The sequence below is a fragment of the Paraphaeosphaeria sporulosa genome, assembly GCF_001642045.1.
Source record: "Paraphaeosphaeria sporulosa strain AP3s5-JAC2a unplaced genomic scaffold CC84scaffold_11, whole genome shotgun sequence".
Classification (NCBI taxonomy): Eukaryota; Fungi; Ascomycota; class Dothideomycetes; order Pleosporales; family Didymosphaeriaceae; genus Paraphaeosphaeria; species Paraphaeosphaeria sporulosa.
In genome coordinates, this window is record NW_017253370.1 from 1069522 (window position 1) to 1089532 (window position 20011).

The following is a 20011-nucleotide window of genomic DNA, read 5'->3' on the forward strand; positions in this document are numbered from 1 at the left end:
GGCCACATCAAGCGTAACTGGTAAGTACCTATATCTTCCAGATGACTATCTTGTATTGACCTCGCATAGTCCTAACCCCCCTGCTGGCGGTTCTAGCGGTGGTGCTTGCTACAGCTGCGGCCAAGAGGGTCACCAGAAGCGCGACTGGTGAGCATACCCAGACTGTCTCGTTGTTGTCGTACTGACCATTGTTAGCCCGAACGGTGGCGGCGATGCTTGCTTCAACTGCGGCATGACTGGACATCGCAAGGTCGACTGCACTGCTCCTCCTCAGGCTCGTCAGGGTGGAGGCGCCGGTCAGCAGTGCTTCAACTGTCACAAGTACGGCCATCGCAAGACCGAGTGCCCCAACGAGCGTGTGATGAAGTGCCGTAACTGCGACGAGATCGGTCATATGTCCAAGGAGTGTCCGAAGCCCAAGGACTGGTCCCGGGTGCAGTGCGACAACTGCAAGTCGTTCGGGTGAGTATCATCTTCCTACGCATGTGAGCTTTGTTACTGACTCTACATAGTCACACCGTGAAGCGCTGCAAGGCTCCTCCCGCCGAGGACACCAACGGTGGTAGCTGGGGCGACTCTGGTGCGGACTCCGGTGCTGCTCCCGTTGGCGACTGGGCCGATGCTTCTGTTCCCGCTGGTGGCGACAACTGGGGCGGTGCTACCGTTGTTGATGGCTGGTAGATCTTCTGGTTACCGCCGTCTTTCGACAACACATCGTTGCACCGTCGACAAACGCATCCAACTTTGATACATTGCAGTACTGCCTATACTTTGAGTTAGGCTGGATCTGGCGTTCGGCATTATGAATGGATGGACACGGTCATGGATTTGGATGGAATGAATGAAACGGCTACAGCCTGCACTGCGGGTATCCGGGCCTCTTGAGCTTGGGCGATCATAGCTACGGCTGCCTAGTATATAGTCAATGACTCCATCATGCAATGCTTTCTTGTTCTCTTCATTGCGTGCGGATAGGTCTCACTTATCTCCCGATGAGCTACCATGATCTCACATGCAGCACAGCCATGGTATGGGATCAGCCCCAGTAAGATAATGCAGTATATTCGTGACATCGTAACATGCTACCTCACCCTCAGACCCAAAACACTTGACCATCCTCCCCACTCGCTCACTCCTCAAATATACCCACTCACTACAACCCCCATCCCATCGACGCCCAAGTCATTCAGTCCACCCTTCTTCCTCCCACCCTCTTTCCACGCCTTCTCCACATCCGCTCTCAGACTCTCCACAAACCGGTCCACAAGTGCCGCCTGCGCCGTCCCCTTCCACTGCCCCGGCGTCCGCACATCGAAGCCGTCCACCACGACCTCCTCCCCAAGCGGCTTGACAACCCACTTGATGCTATCGCTACTAAACGCACTCGGCGCATCGGGCCCCAGGGGCCGCAGATCCGCCCGCTCGGCATGCCCCTCGCCGAAGAGGCTGAACAGCGTCGCCGCGAGCCCGGTAGGCGTGTGCACGGCGTCGAACAGGTTCGGCGCGGGGACGCTCTTCCCGTCGAGCGTCACGCTCGTCAGGTTCCCTGCGGCCGGCACGAGCGGGTGTCCCGGGCGCCCCAGAAACGGGCCCGGCGGGAGCGCAAGAGGGAGCTTGATGCCCAGTAGGCCGGGATTCGCGCTGCCCCATTTGAGATTGCCGTTGACCGCGGCGGGGGGGTCGACGCGCACGCCGAGGAGCACGCGCTTGCCGGCTTTCTGGCAGGCTTGGACTTCGGCGCCGAGCGCGGTGCAGTTTAGCAGGCCCGGGGCTTGGAGGGCTTGCCGGGGGTTTGGGGGCCTGCAGCCTGGGTAGGGGCGCAGGGAGGGGTAGGCGTTGGGGCCGTACCATTTTGAGAGGAGGGGGAGGGTGACGGTTGTTACTTTATTGTCGGCGCAGATTTCGGCAAGGCGTTGCGTTGATGGAGTGGAGGTCAGGTTGGCAGTGGTGATCCCAGGCTGGGGGAGAGGGAAGTTGGTGGGAAGCGCGAGCGTGACGATGCTGGGTAGGATGCTGGAGAGCGTGGCGAAGGTGCGGGGGGTAGGGGTGGGAGTGAAGAGAGGCAGATCGTTGAGGTCGGTAGGTTCTGGAATATCGAGAGAAAACTTCGTACTTCTGGTTGCTTCTACTCCAAATCCGATATCAATAGCATCAGGGACGGCCTCGAGGGTTGGGATCTCGGTTGCCTCTATTGGCAGCCCAATGTCGAAGGTTTCGGGGGTGTTGTGTGCAGCATTAGGAAACGAGAGCCCAATGTCGGTCGAAGCTGTTATTGGGACAGATAGTGTAACCGTAGCACCGAGACCATCGAAAACGGAAATGGCAGTGGGCTCCACAAGATCGCTAGGAACATCCCCTTCGACAAGATCGCCTCCGATCAGAGCAGCGCTCGGTCTTGCAGCCTCACTGGTGAGGTCGAACGTGCCAATGTCGTCGATGATGGGAAACGTCGGTCGCGGATTCTCGCTCAAGAGGCTTGTTTCTTCGAATGAAGGGAGCCCTACGAAACCCGCATCACTGGGGAATGGCTCATCAGAAGGAGCGTCCACGCCAAAGATTGAAACCTCAACCGCTGCAGGCGTCGGTATCACGACGACAGTCTTGATGGTCGTGCTCCTGATCTTGAGCGTCTTCGTGGTAGTTTTCCTTGCGTCGAGAGGCTCAAAGGTCTCGATGGGAGGTCGGAGTGGGTTCGTCAAGATGAGCGGCCGCGTTGGACGTACGAACGTAGTGCTGTTCAAAACCGGCTTGAGTGTTGGGAAGGTCTCCGGCGTAGTCCGAAGCGGGTTAGTCAGAATGAGCGGACGTGCTGGTGACCGTGTTGGTCGTCCAATGGGTCTGAGACTTCTTGTGTTGTTGAAGATAGGAAAGGGGAATGGGGGGAAAGGACGAAACGGACGGGGGAGAGGGACCGGCCGAGGCAGCGGAACGGGAAGTGGCTCTAGCGTAGGACGAAGCGGGTTCGTCAGGATTAGAGGACGCGAAGACTTCGCTGCAGGGTTTGCTGCTCCTTTTGTTTGGTTCGCGAAAAACGTTTGGTTGAGGGGGAAGTTCGTAGGGCGGATAAGTGGTGGTGGGAGGAGGATGGACTTGGTGGGGCGAGGTATTAGGAGAGAGGGGACAGGAGGCCTCGTCGGACGAGCTTGTCTCCTAGACGATGTCTTTCTTGGTGGACCCCTCCTTGTAGATACGGCAGGCCTCGAAGTCGCATTGAAACCGGGAGGCGGCCACGATAGGACAGGCGTAACGACATCAGGTATTTTAGTCGTTGGAAGCACGTATGTGCCGTTCACAAACTCAAGGAGCGGAACGGGAGTGCGGTCGTCAAATTCGGGACGGCTGGCCTGCAGCGGCCCAAGATCCTCTGGCGCGGAAATGGGGACATCCTCACCTGCAAAAGGATTCAAAGATTCTCCAGAACCAGTGAAGACAGGGATAGGTATCTCTGGGATCTCTGCGGTCGGGGTCGCCTCCGATACATTATCGGAGAGATGCTCGCCTGGTTCAAGGAAAGGGAGCATGGAGAAGGTCTCCTCAGTGGGAACAGGTAAAAATATTGCTCCAGGAACATCGGTGACCGGGGTAGTAACAACCTCAAACGTTTCCAAGGGAGGAATGTCCTCTGCAGTTGCTGGCAAGATACTGTCGGAGATGATTTCGACTGGTGCGGTGGGTAGCCCAAATGGTCCTGTGATCGCGATCTCTTCTGTGGGTGATGGAAAGTCGGGTAAGGTGACATTTTCCGACATATTCTTCCCGGGCTCGATGAATGGAAGGATAGAGAACGTCTCCTTGGGTTCGAGCGTTACGGTGATTCCAGAACCAGTAGCATTTTGAGCAGTAGTCGCGTTGACCAGCCCTGGAAGAGCGACCAGAGCCTCTGTTTCCACTGGCAAAACGTTTACGGAGACTTCTGCATCGGCCGAAACTGCTGTACCAAAAGATGCCGCGTTTTCAGGTGTGAAGACGATGTGATGTGGAGTAGGAAACGTGGTAGGAGCCAGACCTGTCAGCTCTAGAGGCTCCTCTGTGGGAAATATCGGCAAGATCGAGAAGACAGCTTCAGCAGATGTCAACACTGATGACTTTTTCGACGAACTAGCTTTGGTGCTGGACTTCCTCACTTGTGTCGTAGTGACTTTCTTCGTAATTGTCGTTTTGGCCGTAGGTAGCACGGCTGGGAGCGGACCCTTTACGCTCCCTATTTTTATGGGTGTTGGTGTGACAATGACCGTGGTTGAGGGCGAAGGACTCGCAGCCGCTTCAGCATCGTCGAAACCCAAAAGTCCGCCTACGATAGTCCGGAAGATATCGACGGGATCGAACTCGCTTAGGAAATGACCCAGCTCTTTGAAGAAGTTTTTCCCGTCCTTCTTATCGCTTGAGGCGGCTGGCACTTCGTCCACATCGTGTATGATCGTGGCTTCTTCACCGCGTGTGGCAATAGTGCCGGGCAGGTATGGCTGCTTAGGCGGAAGCACGCTCGCGTAGGCGATATTTAGTAACAAAAGAATGGAAGTCACTATGTGGATTGTGGATGTTGAGCGAGAGAGCGCCATGGTCATGGCCGCCCACTAAAGAGTGAAGAATCTTAGAAGATGTTAAATGAATGACAGTTCGTAAGACGAACAAAGAGAGACATTCATACCCAGTGGGTGCGTATATAAGTATGCCAAGCAAGGGTAGTACGTCAAGGGAGGAATGTTTCGCCATCACAACACCACCTGCGGGCATAGGCAAATTCAGATGGGTAGAACCACTAGACCGGGATACATCAGGTTGGATTTGCCTTTGGTTGGCCAAGTACAAGCGTGGCATTGAGACCTTTGATTGCATTCCGGAAAGGGTGACGTTTGACACTGGAATGTTGATTCGTATGCGTACGACATGGACTAGAAGGCAGCGTGGAAGTTCGATTGGAAGCTAGTAAGGAATGGGAGAACCGGTCCTGCAATTGATGAGAGTGGTGGGCTTGTGTAGAAGAGGGCGTCCTCTTTGAGATGTCAATATATTGGTGACAGGATAGACTTCATAGCGGATTACCGAGATGCGAGAAGACGTATTGTACGCCCAATATCAGTATATGTTTATGTTATTTCTGCTGTGGGATGTTCATGCTTTGGGATGTTCATACTTTGGGATGTTCATGCTTTGGGATGTTCATGCTTTGGTACCAGTACTCAGCGTAGTCCGCTGTGAGCGTGCGATGTTGGGTAGGACGGAGTACAGAAACCGCTCATACGCAGCTGCTGAACACCAAGCGACTGCTTTCTATCAGCAATGATCACAGCATTCGCCAGTAACATTGAAGCCTGGAGGAGAGCCGATATTTCTTGAACACCCTCAATAAGAGTGAAACGGCCCCACAGGGATGTGATACTGTCTGGCACGAGCCCTCTATGCTCATCGGGATACCAGATCTCGTGGTGTGGCGTAATCCAAAAGAAACTGGCTGATGTCCCAACGAAACCAGAGTCCTCTCGCCCGCGGTCGAGTATGACGTCCAAAAACTACCAGACGAGAGCATAATGTCAGTCCTTAATCGCTAAAGATTTGTGCATCGCCCCCAAACGCCTTCACTCCAGAAATACACTCGAGCGCCTTACTGAAGGGAACGACCCAACCATATAACATTCGCACAGTGTGGTCGCATGACAACCTAATCCATGCTGTCCTAGCTTCAAAATCCAGGGCGGCTTCAAGCTGCAGTCCGCCCACATACACAAGTTGCAATGTTGACGCAATATGCCGCTAGCGCTTTAGCTTTAGAAATTCTTCCTCCTCATACTTGGTTGGTCGCCGGGCAGCATTGTTTTCGCACCGGATAGGATTCTGGTTCTCGCACCGAACCAATTTGAATAGATGCTCTTGCTTCGACTTATCCAGAAGCTCGTACTCTACCAGTCTATACAGGCCATCGTACCGTAGACCATATTTCGGGCGATAGCGATTCGTGGCGGAAAGCTGCGAGGAACGCAGTACGCGGACAGGTCGGTCAGGAAACTCGTCACAGGATTCAATCAGCCGCTGGGTGTTTTCCGTGGGATCCGAAGAGTCCGCTTCTTTCTTGTCGGTTCCAGAGTACCAGATAGTGTCGCCTTCATCCCTATCTTTATAACCTGGACCACCGCCTGACAATACGATAGAGTATGCTCCTTTTCCCTTCGCCCCCCAAATGCCGCCTTGAGGTGTACCGTGGGCTCCATCCCGAACAGCACACAGTTGCGTTGGCCACCACTGGCCCAGTACAAGGTGGCCTTGTCCATGATAGTTGGCGGGAATTTTCTTCAAGGGATCCTTGGCCCACTCAGGATCGATACGGTCGCTGGCACGGTCTTTTTCTTTTCGGGTGACAATGCCTCGCAGAAGATCAGTCTTGAAGTCTTGTCGATGCCAGCGGAGGTATAGCTGCCATGCATCCGCTCTCAGATCCCATGGGTAATCGAGATCGATTGTCCCCATGAAGATCCGTGGAAGGCCATTCTGAATCGTGAGCATGTTTGTTTTGCGCACCACAAGCTTGTCGACTCCTTTGAGCACGATCTCAGCCTTGTGTACGTGATCGCGGAGCTCCTCAAACAGCTTTTCAAGCTGCGCTTCAGGCTTCTTAGCGGCCGCGGCGTCTTCACAGCGCCTGATGCAATCTTTGAAAGCGTCGAGTGAACGAAGAGCTTGAGTTCGTTCCTTGTCTGGCCGCTTTAGCTCTCGGGCCATGGTGACATTGTTGATCGTCTTCAGCCTGAACGTCATTTGATTCAGTCCAGCTCTGTCGTTTGCGGGTAATTTAAGAGGGGTAAGGAGAGAGATACGCACCATTCAGGGAGGTCCTTAGGCTCATACTTAGTCTCGGCTTCGCTTTTTGGCACTTTCGCACTGCGATCCTCTGCAGCAGGCCTATCGAGAGATGTAGAAGGTTTTCGAGCCGCACCAACCTTGGATGATTCGGCAATGGGCATCTCGGCCGGCACGAAACCGGTATTCAATGTTCTCGATGCTTTCCGGGGCTCGATAGAGTCGCGTGCGGGAGACTTTGAGGCTTTTCTCTTCTGGACCTTTGCAAGTGGCCTCGAGTCGCGAAATTCATTTTTACGGATCTTATCTGGTTCAACGCTCACAAACTGTCGTTGCTCTCCGATCGCACTAGGGCGACCTTGACTCTCTGTAACCTCGACCTGGAGCTTTTCTACTTTCTTAAATATGCCAAGCTTCTCAAGCGCTTCATCCGAGATGTTGTAGATGGTTGTCATCGGGTCGTCACCACGATTCTTCGCCTGGCCAATCTTCCAAAACTCATCTGACGCTTTCGCGGCCAGAGATTGCTGATCGACTAGCCACGCTGGCAGCCTGGATGCGGGTTTGCTTCTGTCGGCCATGGTGGTATGTGTTACCTCCGGATGGATCAGTGAAACCGATCGCTGTGAAAAGAAAGAGGAGAAAGTGACAGTGGACAGACAGTGAACAGACTTCAGGGGTGAAGCCACCACGGCTTCTTGTGTTGCGAGGACTATGTTGTGGCGGGGTCGGTGGAAGTTCGTTTGCAATCTTGAAAGTTGTCACAGCGGCGCCTTTCCCACTTGTTCGAGGGCAAAGACAGAGTGGCAACACGCCTCAAGTCGCAGAAAATCAACGAAGGACAGTTTTGGAGCATGCAGTATGCTTCGATGCGACAAGTTTGGGTGGTAGTGGTGTGAGTCGACTGGCAGATTACAAGCTGCCAATTGTGAGCGAGCTGTTGGTATTGGCCGAGCTTGAAGTACGCTAGGAGCCCTGTGTAGAGGCAATCGATGAAGCGATAACAAGGTAGTGTAATTAGCATACCAGACTAGATACGTAGAGACAGAAAGTGAGGATTTGGCTGGCGGGAGTTTGTACAGGTTGAGAAAGCGAGCTGTCGCTGTCGCTGGTTGTAGGAGGAACACCAACGCACGGACCACTAGTGCGCTTTCCTTGAGCGAGGCATCGCTTTTGTTATGAACATTGTGAAACTATGGAACGAAAGCGGTGGGAAGACGAGTTGGGATTATTCTCCTGAATTTGTGACAGATCCCTTGGCCTCTGCTACCAGTTCTTACATCTGGCCATAACTGACTTCAAGCATCGGTCGTGAATCTAAGTCTATGGTCCAAATTCGTAAATTGTGTATCGAGTCGTTGCTCATCTCTGTCTACTGGTATCAATCCATGTCAAACGCCGAACTATGCAAACCCGTAAAGAATCGCCATGCCAGATATATACACAGACAGCGAAATGCCCCAACGTACGCTCGAAATGGCCTCTTACACCATCGATCTCTGCTCGTTACTGACTACCTGTCCCAGAGCCTCTCCCTCGACCATGGCTTCTCCGGGGCCCTTTTCGACATCGCTCTTATCTCCATACAGCTCCGTGCCTAGACTGATCCAACCTCTCACGGAATCCTCAGCATGGCTCAGGATCTTCTCGTCTTGCGGGACGCCCTTGTCCAGTCCCTCCAGCTCCAGGTCCTCTTTCCTAGTCGCAGCAACCTGTATGTCAGCATTGCGCATAACTTGCAGCATCGCGCGTGCGTTGAGGCGAAGCACGCGGTCGGGTTCCTTCGCACCGAAGACTTTTGTTGTAACCCAGGGGAACAGGACACCAAAATCGGATTGCGACAGATGCGCCGAGGCAATAGGGTAGAAGATGTGTGGGCCTGGCTGGTTGGGGTACTTTGCTGAGGAACCGGTAGGCTTGGAAACAATGCGCTTCGTGTCGTTCAAGTTGGACGACCATTTGTAAAACGCCTCGGATAGAATGGAGAGCAGGTTTGAGCCACCGGCAGGTGAGTCGTAGCATGGCATGGGCTTGTTGCGCAGCCAGGATGTCGCCGGACTCTGGATTGGGAGCGTCCAGAGGTCGAGGAGCATGACGGTTGTCTGCGGGGTGATTTGCCGGACAATGCTTGAATCTTCCACGGGAGTAAAGAGCGGGCGGTAAGACTTGACGTTTGTCGCGCTATGATAATAGACAGACTTGATGTATTGAACAATGGTCGCTCCGCCGAAAGAGTGCCCTGCGAAAGCGATTTTTCCCGGTTCATGGATGTCCAGCAGGTGGGAGAACATGGTGAGCATATCCTTCCCACCCGTCTTCTTTTGATCTTCCGCAACGTTCTTAAGCGGTGTCCGGTTGTCAATTTTAAGAAGGGCGTCGTGGATCAGGCCCATTTCCCAGAGACGTATGCGCAGCTGCTCGTCTCGCGACTCATACACCTCTGTAGATGCTTGGTGCGGTACCTTCTTATATTCTACCTTCTTTATCTTCTCCTTCTCTTCAGGAGTGTTCACAAACGAAACAGGACAACTTCCGTCCCTGTGCTCCGGTGCAATGACTACAACGCCGTGGCTCGCCAGCGAGCCGCAGATATGCGAATATGCGTTTCGTGACCCTCCAAGTCCGTGTGAAAACATCATGACAGGCCATCGTTTCGATTCGGTCGGCGGCTCGAGGACATTAGCGTTGTGATGAACGGGAATCGTTATGAAGTACAATAATTGCGGGAGCGTTCTGCAGCGAGTTAGCCCAAGGCTCCAAACGATGGTTTGGGTTGTCTCTACTCACGCAAACAAGCCTGCCATTGCGTTGCCCGCGCCCAGGAACTTGGCGTAAGAGCTCACAACCTCCTTCTGCGGGCTCGGTATCCATCTGACGCCTTTCTGTTCGCTTTCTGGTCGCGCTGGGTAGAACACACGAAAAGAGACTGTAGACAAGTTCGTAGATGGGCTGCTCGATCGTCCTGGGCTTTCCAGTTGGCTTGCTGGAATCTCTACATCGACCGAGCCAACTTTGTACGGCCCTGTGAAAGAAGGAAAGGATGGTGTGGGGTTGATCTTGTCGAGAAAGGTCATATTCGGTATCGGTGCCTTGCGAGGCAGGCGCGAGATAAGGGATCTAGAGAGTTGTAAGAGCGACAGTGTGACGGTTTAGCCTGCACAATCGGTGTCGAAGACAGTGATTGAAAGTAAGAGTATATTGTGACCCTAGAGACAGACAGTATGTGCACACACGACAGCGGGAGACAGGCAATAAGAGACACGCGAGCACGCGGGTGACGAAATCGAAAATAAGCAGCGCCACAGGCGTGGGCGCCACTAACGCAGGAACTGAGAGATTGGGTCCGACGGCACGCGACCATGTCTGACTGCAAAACTTGGCAGTAACGATGGTATGTCGACTATCGTCGTAGCAGTGTCGCAGAGTGTTTGACAAGTTGTTCCGCCGGCTTCCATGCACTTCGAGTGCCGAGATAATGACCTATGGATTGCAAACCAGAGTTTATAATTCTTCCTGTGACAGAGGGAGGCACGCCTCGTTGGCGTTGTCAGAATGCATAGAAAGGCCGAAAATATGTCGTGTGCGATCGGCGTTGCCGTTGTACCCTGGTTTACGATGACGTCGGGCCGAGGCTTGAAACCACGCTAGCCGATTCTAGAATTGCCCTTGAATGGGCCATGGAAATGCACCATGGTACCATACAGTGCAGTATATCGTGTTTTGATATGCGAATAATTATCAATATAGACTTGTTTTTTTTTCGTTTTAAGTTCGAGTCCTTCGGTGGCGTTCAGCGTGTCGCAGCAGTTGGCTTAGCTAAACTCTTGAAGGTTACGACAGATACTGTGACTTGGGACTCTGTGATAGGCTCTGTTGTGTAAGTGAAGCAGCCCGAGTTATGCTAAGTTGAGACTTGTATAGTATGCTTTACGTCTACTGCGCATGGATTATCCGGCATGTGCACCTGCTGACAGCGCTCTCCCATCTGATCTGTCGAGACGTGTAAAGGAAGATGCTGAACATGACCGACGACGTAGATATGATTAGAGGAGAGTGAATCCCATAACCGACTGCAAAGCCCTGCAACTATTGACTCTGATAAGCTTCGTCGCGGTGTGATTAAGAACATCTTAGGCTCTGCTGCACGGACCAAGCCCCTCAAAATCCTGAACACATCGATTCAGAATATCACAGGAACGATTCATGACATTCTAGGCTAAACTGCCATACCGACGTCGTGGTTCCACGTGAAAGACCCGTCAAACCCCCACCATTCCGGAACCCTGAGCCGCGGTTCGCTAGGTGCCATCGATAAGACACCAGCCAAGCCTTGAACAACACAGCACCGCAGCAATAGTCGCCCTGCGGCGCACCGACCGCGCGCCTGCGTAACCTATCTCTTAGCGCGGATACACATCTTCGTATATTTGCTTTGTTATACTCCTGCACAGTACCGCGCAACATCCTCGCGTTGCAACATCATGGGCCGGCCCCGGAAAGAAAGTAATGCATCGAGTCGGAGCGGTGAGGAGACGGCGAGAGTAGGTATGGGTTGAACACGTGAGGATAGGAATGTGCTAAAAGGAGCCAGGAACTGGGTAGCATGTACGACTACCTTGCAAAGATTATACTGCTGGGACCGAGCGGTGCTGGCAAGTATGTCTCCCCTCTTTCCCCTCTCCTTGCAAGTACCGGTCTGCCCAACGATGGTGCTGATTGAGTACGAAGGTCATGCATGCTTCACCGCTTCGTCAACTCGTCCTGGAAAATCCTCTCCTCGCAGACCATTGGCGTTGAATTCGCCTCGAAAATCGTGCACATCCACCCCCGCGACCCTTCCCGTGGCACGCGCAAGCGCATAAAGCTGCAGCTCTGGGATACCGCCGGGACAGAGCGCTTCCGCTCCGTCTCTCGATCTTACTACCGCGGCGCAGCGGGCGCGATACTTGTCTACGATGTTTCGAGCTGGCGGTCTTTCGAGGGGCTGAGGACGTACATGGAGGATGTACGCGCACTCGCGAGCCCAGACTGTACCATGATACTCGCGGGAAACAAGATGGACGTTGCCGAGGAAGGAGGAGGGCGTATAGGAGGGAGCTCGTCTGCGAGCAGTTACAGCGATGGCCTTGATTCCGCAGCCGCATCGGTTTCCTCGCGCTCGACGATCCCCGCGCTAAGTCACTCCAAGGCTACGGTTGCGCCCGAGGGCCGCGAAGTGCCTTTCGACACGGCGAGCCGCTGGGCGGGGCAGAACGGCATCCCGGTTGCCGTAGAAGTATCTGCTTTCTCCGGAGAGAACGTGGACGAGCTATTTGAACGGCTGGCAAGAATGATCCTCACCAAAATTGAACTGGGCGAGATCGATCCGGATGATCCACAGAGCGGCATTCAATATGGCGACATCGGCGGCTGGGGCATTGACGACGGGAATGAGAGCATCAGGAGCAGAGGTGGAAGACGCGGCGGTGGAGGCAACGGTCAATTAAGAGAATGGGAAGAGGTCTTCAGGTTAAGTGGAAGTACTGGGAGAAGGAAGGGCTGTTGTTGAGGCATCGCAAAGAAGCCGTATTGAAGAGTCGTACGAAGTTGAAGCTGGCTGGAGTGGTCTTTTCGAAATCTGGAAGCATTGCAGTTGGATTGCGAGCGTTGCATCTCGAGTGGCTTTCATTCGCTTTTGAGCGACATACCCATTTTCCGTTTCTTGTGGTTTCTTATATGCTATCGAGGTGTACAGCGGATCGATCGATACATAATCTAATTCCTAATCTCGTTTGTCCTCAGTCCGTACTTCAATTTCTCAATAGTGCTTGCCCCCGTGCATTGAGAGGCGCCTTCCAGGAGAAAGGCACCTTCCGTGAGATGCCCAGATCCGCGCTAGATATAGAAAGGCCATAAAATACAGCGCCTTCAATCTACCTCTATATTTACCAACGAGCCTTAAATCTCCTCTACGCGCTATTGTGTGCATAAAGCTCCAACGGGAATACATGCCAACGGATCCTCTAAACCTGTCCGTCTTAAGTCGTCGACCACCTCCTCGACTGTGCCCGCTCAACCACCTTCCCTTGATCAACATACTTCGTACAAAACCCAAAAGTCAACAACGCCTTATCCACATCCACCCAATCTCGCTGATCTGCCCGCGTCTCAGCCCAATCAGGATCACCCAAAATCACGTCAATAAGATCCACACTTGGTAGCGTGTACTCTATAACACAGTCCTAGCCCGCGATTTCCCAGTTCGGTTTCAAGACTGCCATGTTCTCTGGAAAGGGATCAATGAAGGTGGCTGGGGTGTCGAACTGGGTTGGGAGTTAACAAGATGAGCCAGCCATGAGGGGGTTCCCTGAACCCTGAGATAATCGAGAGGGAACTTACAAGAACGTAGTCCACAACACCGTGTTTCTCGAACACGGGAAGCGCTTTGGGGACGTTCACGGTGGTAATCCAGGTCATGAAGGCGTCGTGGGTGACGCCGGCTTTGCGGTAGTGGATAAGTGTGAATTTGACCGGTTGGGGTTCTTGCGTGGTAGATTCAGCCGTGGTTTCGGATCCTGCCTAGGAATTGAAGATCGAAGGGAGGATAAGAAGGAGATTTTTGTAAGTAAGCGCGAGGTGTAGTTGTGGTTCGCGCCCCGTCCCTGCATGTGCCGGACTTGCTTCGCACTTATGCATTTTGATGCCTGAAGTGAGGTCCTGGAGTCGCTCGACAGCGTCTAGTTTGGTTATGTGGGGGATGAAGGTTCACGAGTACGCGATTGGACGCGACTTCTTAGCTGTTGATATAAAGCCTCTAGAAACGCATTGGCGTATTAGTGCAATGAAAGGATAATTTGGCGATAGGCCAATGAACCTTGGACGATACACGCCGGTCAGGTCTGACTGCATCAACGGCTGCACATTTGTCTTCATACACGTCACCCAGAGGGTGCAGCTATTCACAAGTCCCTCGCATGTTCAAAGCGGTGCACTATCACTGTAGTAGAAGAATATATTCAAGGGAAAGCACGGATATATACAGTGCGATGCGTGCTAAGGTAACAAGCAAGGAAATATAGGAACAGCAACGAAGTGCCTGTGGTATCCAACATGAACATCACAATGGGAAAACACATCTTTGTACAACCTCCCCTCCTCAAGGCTCGGCCATGTTCTGCAATGGCACATACCCAGCCTCTTCCCTCCCCCTCTTCCTTGCCGCGATAGTCTCCTTGACCCACTCCACGGCCGTGCTGAAGAGACCCATCTTCGCGAACCCTAGCCTCTCCGCCTCCTTCTCGTTCTCTGGAATCTCAGCAGCAGGGTCCAGCTTGGACAACTTCATCCACGAAGGCCGCTTCCAAAATCTCAATTGCAGCGAGCTGACAACCACGGACACGGAGGAGCAAGCCATTGCTGCGCCTGCGGCCATCGGGTGCAGGCTGAGGCCCCAGGGCAGGAAGAAGCCCATGGCGAAGGGCAGACCGACAACGTTGTACATGCACGCCCAAGCGAGGTTCAACTTGATGCGGTTGAAGATGGCTTTGCTGAGGCAGAGGGATGCAGGGATGGCGAGGAGGTCGGTGGTGCTCATGAGGACGATTGAGGCGGCTTCCATGGCGACGTCCGTGCCAGTTGAGAGGGCGATGCCGATGTCTGCTGATGCGAGGGCCGGCGAGTCGTTAATGCCGTCGCCGACCATGGCGACTACCTTGCCGCGGGACTGGAGATCTGCGATGATGGCTTTCTTGTCGGCGGGCTTGGCGGAGGCATGGACATCTTCAGGGTCGATGCCGACTTGGGCTGCGACGACGAGTGCGGACGATGAAGTGTCACCAGTGACGATGGAGGCGGTCATACCCAGGCGACGAAGAGCCAGAACAGCAGCGCGAGCGGAAGGCTTGATCGTGTCAGAGAGGGACAGAGTGCCAGTGTAGTCCTTGTCGATAGCCGTATGAATCGTCGTAATACCTGCAGAGCGCGTTTGAGTGCCCGCCCTGGGGTTCGCGGATCGTGTAGCAGCGGGAGTGAGAGGTTCGTCGACGAAGTCAGGGACATTGACACCCACAGACAGGAGATATTCAGCGTTCCCGATATAGACACGGTAACGGGTGCGATCGCGTGACAATGCAGCTTCGACATTGGCAGTGATACCTTTACCAACAATGGCTTCGAAATCACCTACAGAACCATCGAGGTGGCCGTCAGGACCGAGGCGCAAGTTCTCCTTCGCAGACCCGACGATAGCCTTTGCGATAGGATGCTCGGAGCCCATCTCAGCGAGACCGATAAGCGTCCACCACAGATTCTTCTTTGCATCGGTACCCCATTCGCCCTTGATGTCGGCCTTGGAGACACTCATCTTTCCTACCGTAAGGGTACCAGTCTTGTCGAAAATAACATGGTTGACCTTGGTGGCGGTCTCCAGAGCAGCACCACCCTTGACGAGAATGCCCTGCTCGGCGCCCACACCAGTGCCGACCATGACAGCGGTAGGTGTTGCCAAGCCGAGAGCACAAGGACAAGCGAACACGATGACGGCAATGCAAAGTTTGAAACAGACCATGAGCTTGCCACCGCTTGCATGGTCGAGGAAGACCTTTGGTGGGTAGGGGAGAACGTGACTGAGCACCATCCAGGCAACGAAAGTGGCCAGGCCAAGGGTGATAATAACGGGTACGAAGTATCCGGCCACAGTATCGGCCAAACGTTGGATAGGAGCGCGACTTGTCTGAGCTTCTTGCACAAGACGCACGATCTGACTGAGTTGTGTGTCACGTCCCGCACGCGTGACGATGAAGTCGACCCGTCCGGCGCCGTTGACGGTACCTGCAATGAGTAGAGTGCCCTTTTTCTTGAGAATCGGTATGGCTTCACCAGTGACCATGCTTTCGTCCACGTATGACTCTCCATGAGTGACAGTGCCGTCGGCCGGAATCTTGTCGCCTGGCCGGAGGATAACCACGTCGCCAACTTCGATAAGTTCGGTGGCAATGACCTTCTCCTCAATAGCGTTGCCGTCCATAGATTGGCGTGAGTGCTTTTCTTCTACAACATCCCAACCCTCAGCAGCCTTAGCAGCTGCAATAGGGTCAGCATAGATCGTAGCCATTGACGGAGCCAAAGACATGAGCTTGGACAATGCCTTTGAAGTCCGGCCCTTCGCGCTGTTCTCGAGATAACGGCCAATGGAGATGAATGTGATCAACATGGTGCTGGTATCGAACAAGGTCGTTGGCTTTGAATGAGGCGGGATGAGCAGAGACACAAGCATCGAGGCGCAGCTGAAGAAGAATGCAGCTGAAGTTCCCAGAACAACCAAGACATCCATCGTAGGCGAGCCATGGCTGAGGGACTTGTATGCCGAGACATAAAACCGCTTGCCGATACCAAATTGAACAGGAATGGTAAGACCTAGGCAGACGACGTCACCGAGGTAGAGACCAGGCATGATACGGAAGCTTCCGTAGTCGAGGAAAGGGAGGAACATTGGAAATAGCATGCTCGTCAGGAAGACGGGCACTGCGAAGCAAGCAGAGATCTTCACTGCTCGTTTCCACTCCATTATCTCCTTGGTCTTGGCGAGTGATTCCAGTTGAGCGTTGTTGTCGTCAGAGTCGGAAACGATGGCGTTGTATCCTGCAGCTTCGATGGCCTCGACCGTCGCTCGCAGGCCGATGATTTGTGGGTCTCGCTGAATGACCGCTCGCGACGTGCCGTAGTTGATTGTCGCAGATTTGACACCGGGCCGTTCTCGGAGCAGTGCTTCGAGCTCCTCCGCTGCATTCTGGTTTGGCAGCCCGTATATCTTCAGCTGGATGGGCCCGTCACTTGGTGAACCTCGTTGCACGCTTCCGTCGACGGATGATAGCACCCTGGCGTCGAATCCTCGGTCCTCAATGATCTCCACTATTTGCTCCGCTGTAAGCTTCGCCGGATCGTGGACCAACACTGCACGGTTCGCGAGCAAGCTAATGTTGAACTGGTAGACACCCTCCACGTCCTTGAAGCCACTCTCGATGGCCGAAGTGCAGGCGCCGCAAGTCATGCCTTCGACATCAACTGTCGTCGTCAAGGTCTTGTTCTTCTTGTCCTTTTTACTCCGTGGCCGTTCCGATACCTGAGCCACTGTGTCCAACACCTTCGCATCGAAACCTGCATCTTCGATCGTCTCAGCTAGCGTTGCCGGCGATATTAAACTCGTGTCGTGTTCAATTACGGCGCGCTCGGAGAGTAGTGATATGCTGAAACTCCTGATGCCCGCAACGTCTTTGAAGGCACCCTCCACGGCTGACGTGCACGCGCCGCATGTCATGCCTTCCACTGAGAGCGTTGTAGTCGCAATTGAAGTTTCGGCTCCTTCGTCCTCGTCTTCTGAGTCGCTCAGAAAGTCCTCCGGCGCAGCCAGCGGGACGTCTGACGAGATGACTTCGGCGTCAAATCCTCGGTCTTCTATTATTTCCGCAACCTGGTCTGCCGATATGACCTCCGGGTCGTGCTGCACCACGGCGCGCTCCATAACTAGACTGACAGACACGCTGCCCACTCCCTTCATACCCTGGAAGCCCGATTCCACCGAGGATGTGCATGCGCCACAGGTCATGCCGCCGACCTTGAGGGTTGTAGTCGCCATGTGCACCGTTGCGGCGCTCGCGGGCGCTGTCGGGGGCGCCATTATGTACAGAGAGAATCAAATATTATCGCGAAAGAGGAACGGATTCGAAGGCCTATCCCGAGGGAATCCCGCGTTGGTAAGCGGCGGGGGAAGGCGGCTGACCTCGTGAGGCGGTCGTCGAAGGGGGTGCCGGGCGATGCGAAGGCGTGCTACCGCATGCAGCAAAATGGCGCCGAGGAATCAATAAATACAGTCCGGCGCTCGGTCGGGTCGGCAGATGTAGAAGACCAGCTTCCTTATAACAATGCCAGATGTCTTGATGATACCGCTGCAGTGGGATCCGGCAACCGATCTGCAGCCACGAATGGGGCCGTCGAGGGAGGGTTGGGCGCTAGAGGACTATAGGCTGTTGGCTGAAGGATCCGGGCTCGACTCAAGCCACCAGCTGATGGCTGCTTGGAAATGCTCACTTTGTTGCTGACGACCGACCAGCGCTCACAGAGCGATAGAGAGGAAGAAAACGAATGTCGAGGGCGGGATTAATGTTGTTCTTCTGCCGTTTCGCTTTCGCGGGAGGACGATGTTTCACACTTGGCACTCCACTGAAACTAGGAACCGTTTGAGCCTGACACTTGTGGACATGCAACGAGCTAGCTCCGCACCTGCGCGTTCCTGGCGTTTACTCTTCGCACTTTCTAGGCGCACAGCAGGTTCTCGCGAGGCCGAGTTCTTTGTACTGAGTAGAATCCTATTCTCTATTGAAACCTGCATACAGGTACGGTGACGAGCGAATACGAAGCCACCACACGAGCTCATCTGCGTGTGACGACGCCCATGCACCAAAGCCGATAAAGACAGATGTCCAGAACACGACGAGTGAAGATGCTGTCCCTGACTAGCAATGTGCGTGCGAATCAATGAAACTCGGTGATAGCGTGCGCGGACCTGGCTATCCAGGTCCGCGTCCACGTGACGCACGAGCACTTTCCGTGAATGGTTCATTGCCTAGCCGTCCTTATCGATAGGGCCTTCTTGGCATACAGCTGCCTGTTGACTACCAGAGTACATTCACACCCCGCCACAGCTTCATTTGCAGTTCCCCCCAGCGTTTTCTACACATCTCGCCTAATTACAATAAGACACTAATTGCACATCAGTCGCAATGGAACAGACTAAAGCGCTCAACGCGCTTGAGCCTTTCCTCGCCCTCAGCAAGTCAGCAAGTTCCCCTCGAGCAGCTAGCGACCTTGTCACGCAAGCTACCTCTGCGCCAAACACATTCGTTTTTGCCGAGCTTATACACACGCCCAACATCCAGAAGCTCCGGGAGTCCCAAGAGTACGCGACATATCTCACACTGCTGGAGATCTTTGCGTGGGGAACATGGACAGACTACAAAGGTATGTATCTCATTGAGGGGCTATAACATCCGTGCTAATGACAGTCAGGACGCACCGACCTCCCCAAGCTCTCAGAAAAGCAGCACGAGAAGCTCCTCATGCTGTCGCTGCTCCCACTAGCCCGCTCACACGCCACCCTCACATACCCCGCGCTCATGTCCGCATTGGACCTCCCCACCCCGCGCGCCCTCGAACAACTCCTCACAACCGCCATATACGCAGGCCTCCTCACCGCGACCCTCGATCCCGCACACTCCGTCGTCTCGGTCACCAGCGTCGCGCCCCTCCGAGATCTCGCGCCGGGCTCGCTCCCCGCGCTGCAGGCCACCCTCGCCAGCTGGTCGAACCGCTGCGACTCTGCGCTTCAGGACTTGGAGCTGCGTGTCGCGGAAGTCAGGAAAGCTGCGGTGGAGCGCGAGATGCTGAGGCGGAAGAAGGAGCGCGCGTTGGAGGTCATGCTGTCGCTGAGCGAGGACAAGGGAAAGGGCGGTGGCAAGGCGCGAGATGAGGGGTACGAGGATGCGATGGACATCGATGACCAAGGCGGGAGTGGACGCCAGACGAGGGGCACCAAGAGGGGCTTTGCGGGTGGGTTCTCTGGACTGGGGAAGAGGCTGGGTTGAGAGGTGCAGGCGGAGCATCACGTTTATGAGCTACGACACGACTGGCATGGAAGATGGTCCCAGCTGGCACAGGTGCTCTCGAGCGGCATACACGAAGCGTTCGTTGCGCCGAATCGATCGGATTATGATTACTCCAAGCAATGCATTTGCAGGCGTTATGCACACATGGAGCACTAGGGCTAAGCGCTACACTCAGATACCATCCTGAGGAAGAAATAGTGGTACAGTCGAATACACCATCTTCTGGAAAGAATCACTGCAGCATTGTATCTACCGAGATCCTGTATCGCGTTGCATTCTGATGCACATTCACACAAGCAAGAGCAGACTGACTTTTTACCACGGGAACAAAGCCATCACATTCATTCTCTTGAAAAGTTTGTCTCTTCATTATCACTATGCCGTGCCCATGCTTACCAAATATGCCGAGGCCGAAATCTATGCCATGTGCGCCCACTCAACCAACAAGATAACAATGATGTGACGATGATAGCCGCTCGCACGGATCTCACTGCCGTGTAGATCCGCTGCTCCTACATGGGCGTATCCAAAACCCACGGGCCCAAGAACGCCTCGAGAACGCCATGCAGTGCTTCAAGTAT

At 54.1% G+C, this 20011-nt stretch overlaps 8 protein-coding genes across 8 annotated transcripts; 2 read left to right on the forward strand and 6 right to left on the reverse strand.

The window, feature by feature from the left end:
* Nucleotides 1–1089: 1089 nt before the first annotated feature.
* On the reverse strand, nucleotides 1090–4565 carry CC84DRAFT_1209185 (uncharacterized protein; the record flags this gene model as incomplete). The annotated part of the gene is made up of 1 exon (XM_018182205.1): nucleotides 1090–4565. The coding sequence occupies one exon, from the start codon at nucleotides 4563–4565 to the stop codon at nucleotides 1137–1139; it is 3429 nt and encodes a 1142-aa protein (XP_018031513.1). The 3' UTR covers nucleotides 1090–1136.
* Nucleotides 4566–5366: 801 nt separating this feature from the next.
* On the reverse strand, nucleotides 5367–7860 carry CC84DRAFT_1168288 (uncharacterized protein). Its single transcript, XM_018179362.1, has 2 exons — nucleotides 6814–7860; nucleotides 5367–6739 (listed from the first exon to the last, which is right to left on the reverse strand). The coding sequence occupies exons 1-2, from the start codon at nucleotides 7371–7373 to the stop codon at nucleotides 5752–5754; spliced, it is 1548 nt and encodes a 515-aa protein (XP_018031514.1). The 5' UTR covers nucleotides 7374–7860; the 3' UTR covers nucleotides 5367–5751.
* A 262-nt stretch (nucleotides 7861–8122) lies between these two features.
* CC84DRAFT_1128557 (uncharacterized protein) lies at nucleotides 8123–10365 on the reverse strand. Its single transcript, XM_018175802.1, has 2 exons — nucleotides 9580–10365; nucleotides 8123–9525 (listed from the first exon to the last, which is right to left on the reverse strand). The coding sequence occupies exons 1-2, from the start codon at nucleotides 9864–9866 to the stop codon at nucleotides 8277–8279; spliced, it is 1536 nt and encodes a 511-aa protein (XP_018031515.1). The 5' UTR covers nucleotides 9867–10365; the 3' UTR covers nucleotides 8123–8276.
* A 598-nt stretch (nucleotides 10366–10963) lies between these two features.
* CC84DRAFT_1168291 (ras-domain-containing protein) lies at nucleotides 10964–12562 on the forward strand. Its single transcript, XM_018179363.1, has 3 exons — nucleotides 10964–11337; nucleotides 11384–11448; nucleotides 11521–12562. The coding sequence occupies exons 2-3, from the start codon at nucleotides 11396–11398 to the stop codon at nucleotides 12338–12340; spliced, it is 873 nt and encodes a 290-aa protein (XP_018031516.1). The 5' UTR covers nucleotides 10964–11337; nucleotides 11384–11395; the 3' UTR covers nucleotides 12341–12562.
* Nucleotides 12563–12809: 247 nt separating this feature from the next.
* On the reverse strand, nucleotides 12810–13013 carry CC84DRAFT_1154685 (uncharacterized protein; the record flags this gene model as incomplete). Its single annotated transcript, XM_018176904.1, has 1 exon — nucleotides 12810–13013. A coding segment is annotated over one exon (204 nt), but the record flags the coding sequence as incomplete, so codon positions are not given.
* CC84DRAFT_1221681 (uncharacterized protein) lies at nucleotides 13014–13248 on the reverse strand (the record flags this gene model as incomplete). The annotated part of the gene is made up of 2 exons (XM_018183296.1): nucleotides 13014–13094; nucleotides 13171–13248. 2 exons carry the CDS (start codon nucleotides 13246–13248, stop codon nucleotides 13014–13016), a joined length of 159 nt encoding a protein of 52 aa, XP_018031518.1.
* A 520-nt stretch (nucleotides 13249–13768) lies between these two features.
* CC84DRAFT_1168293 (heavy metal translocatin) lies at nucleotides 13769–17918 on the reverse strand. Its single transcript, XM_018179364.1, has one exon. It carries the CDS (start codon nucleotides 17444–17446, stop codon nucleotides 13928–13930), a length of 3519 nt encoding a protein of 1172 aa, XP_018031519.1. The 5' UTR covers nucleotides 17447–17918; the 3' UTR covers nucleotides 13769–13927.
* A 441-nt stretch (nucleotides 17919–18359) lies between these two features.
* On the forward strand, nucleotides 18360–19724 carry CC84DRAFT_277666 (uncharacterized protein). Its single transcript, XM_018185733.1, has 2 exons — nucleotides 18360–18786; nucleotides 18835–19724. The coding sequence occupies exons 1-2, from the start codon at nucleotides 18549–18551 to the stop codon at nucleotides 19407–19409; spliced, it is 813 nt and encodes a 270-aa protein (XP_018031520.1). The 5' UTR covers nucleotides 18360–18548; the 3' UTR covers nucleotides 19410–19724.
* The last annotated feature ends 287 nt before the right edge of the window (nucleotides 19725–20011 follow it).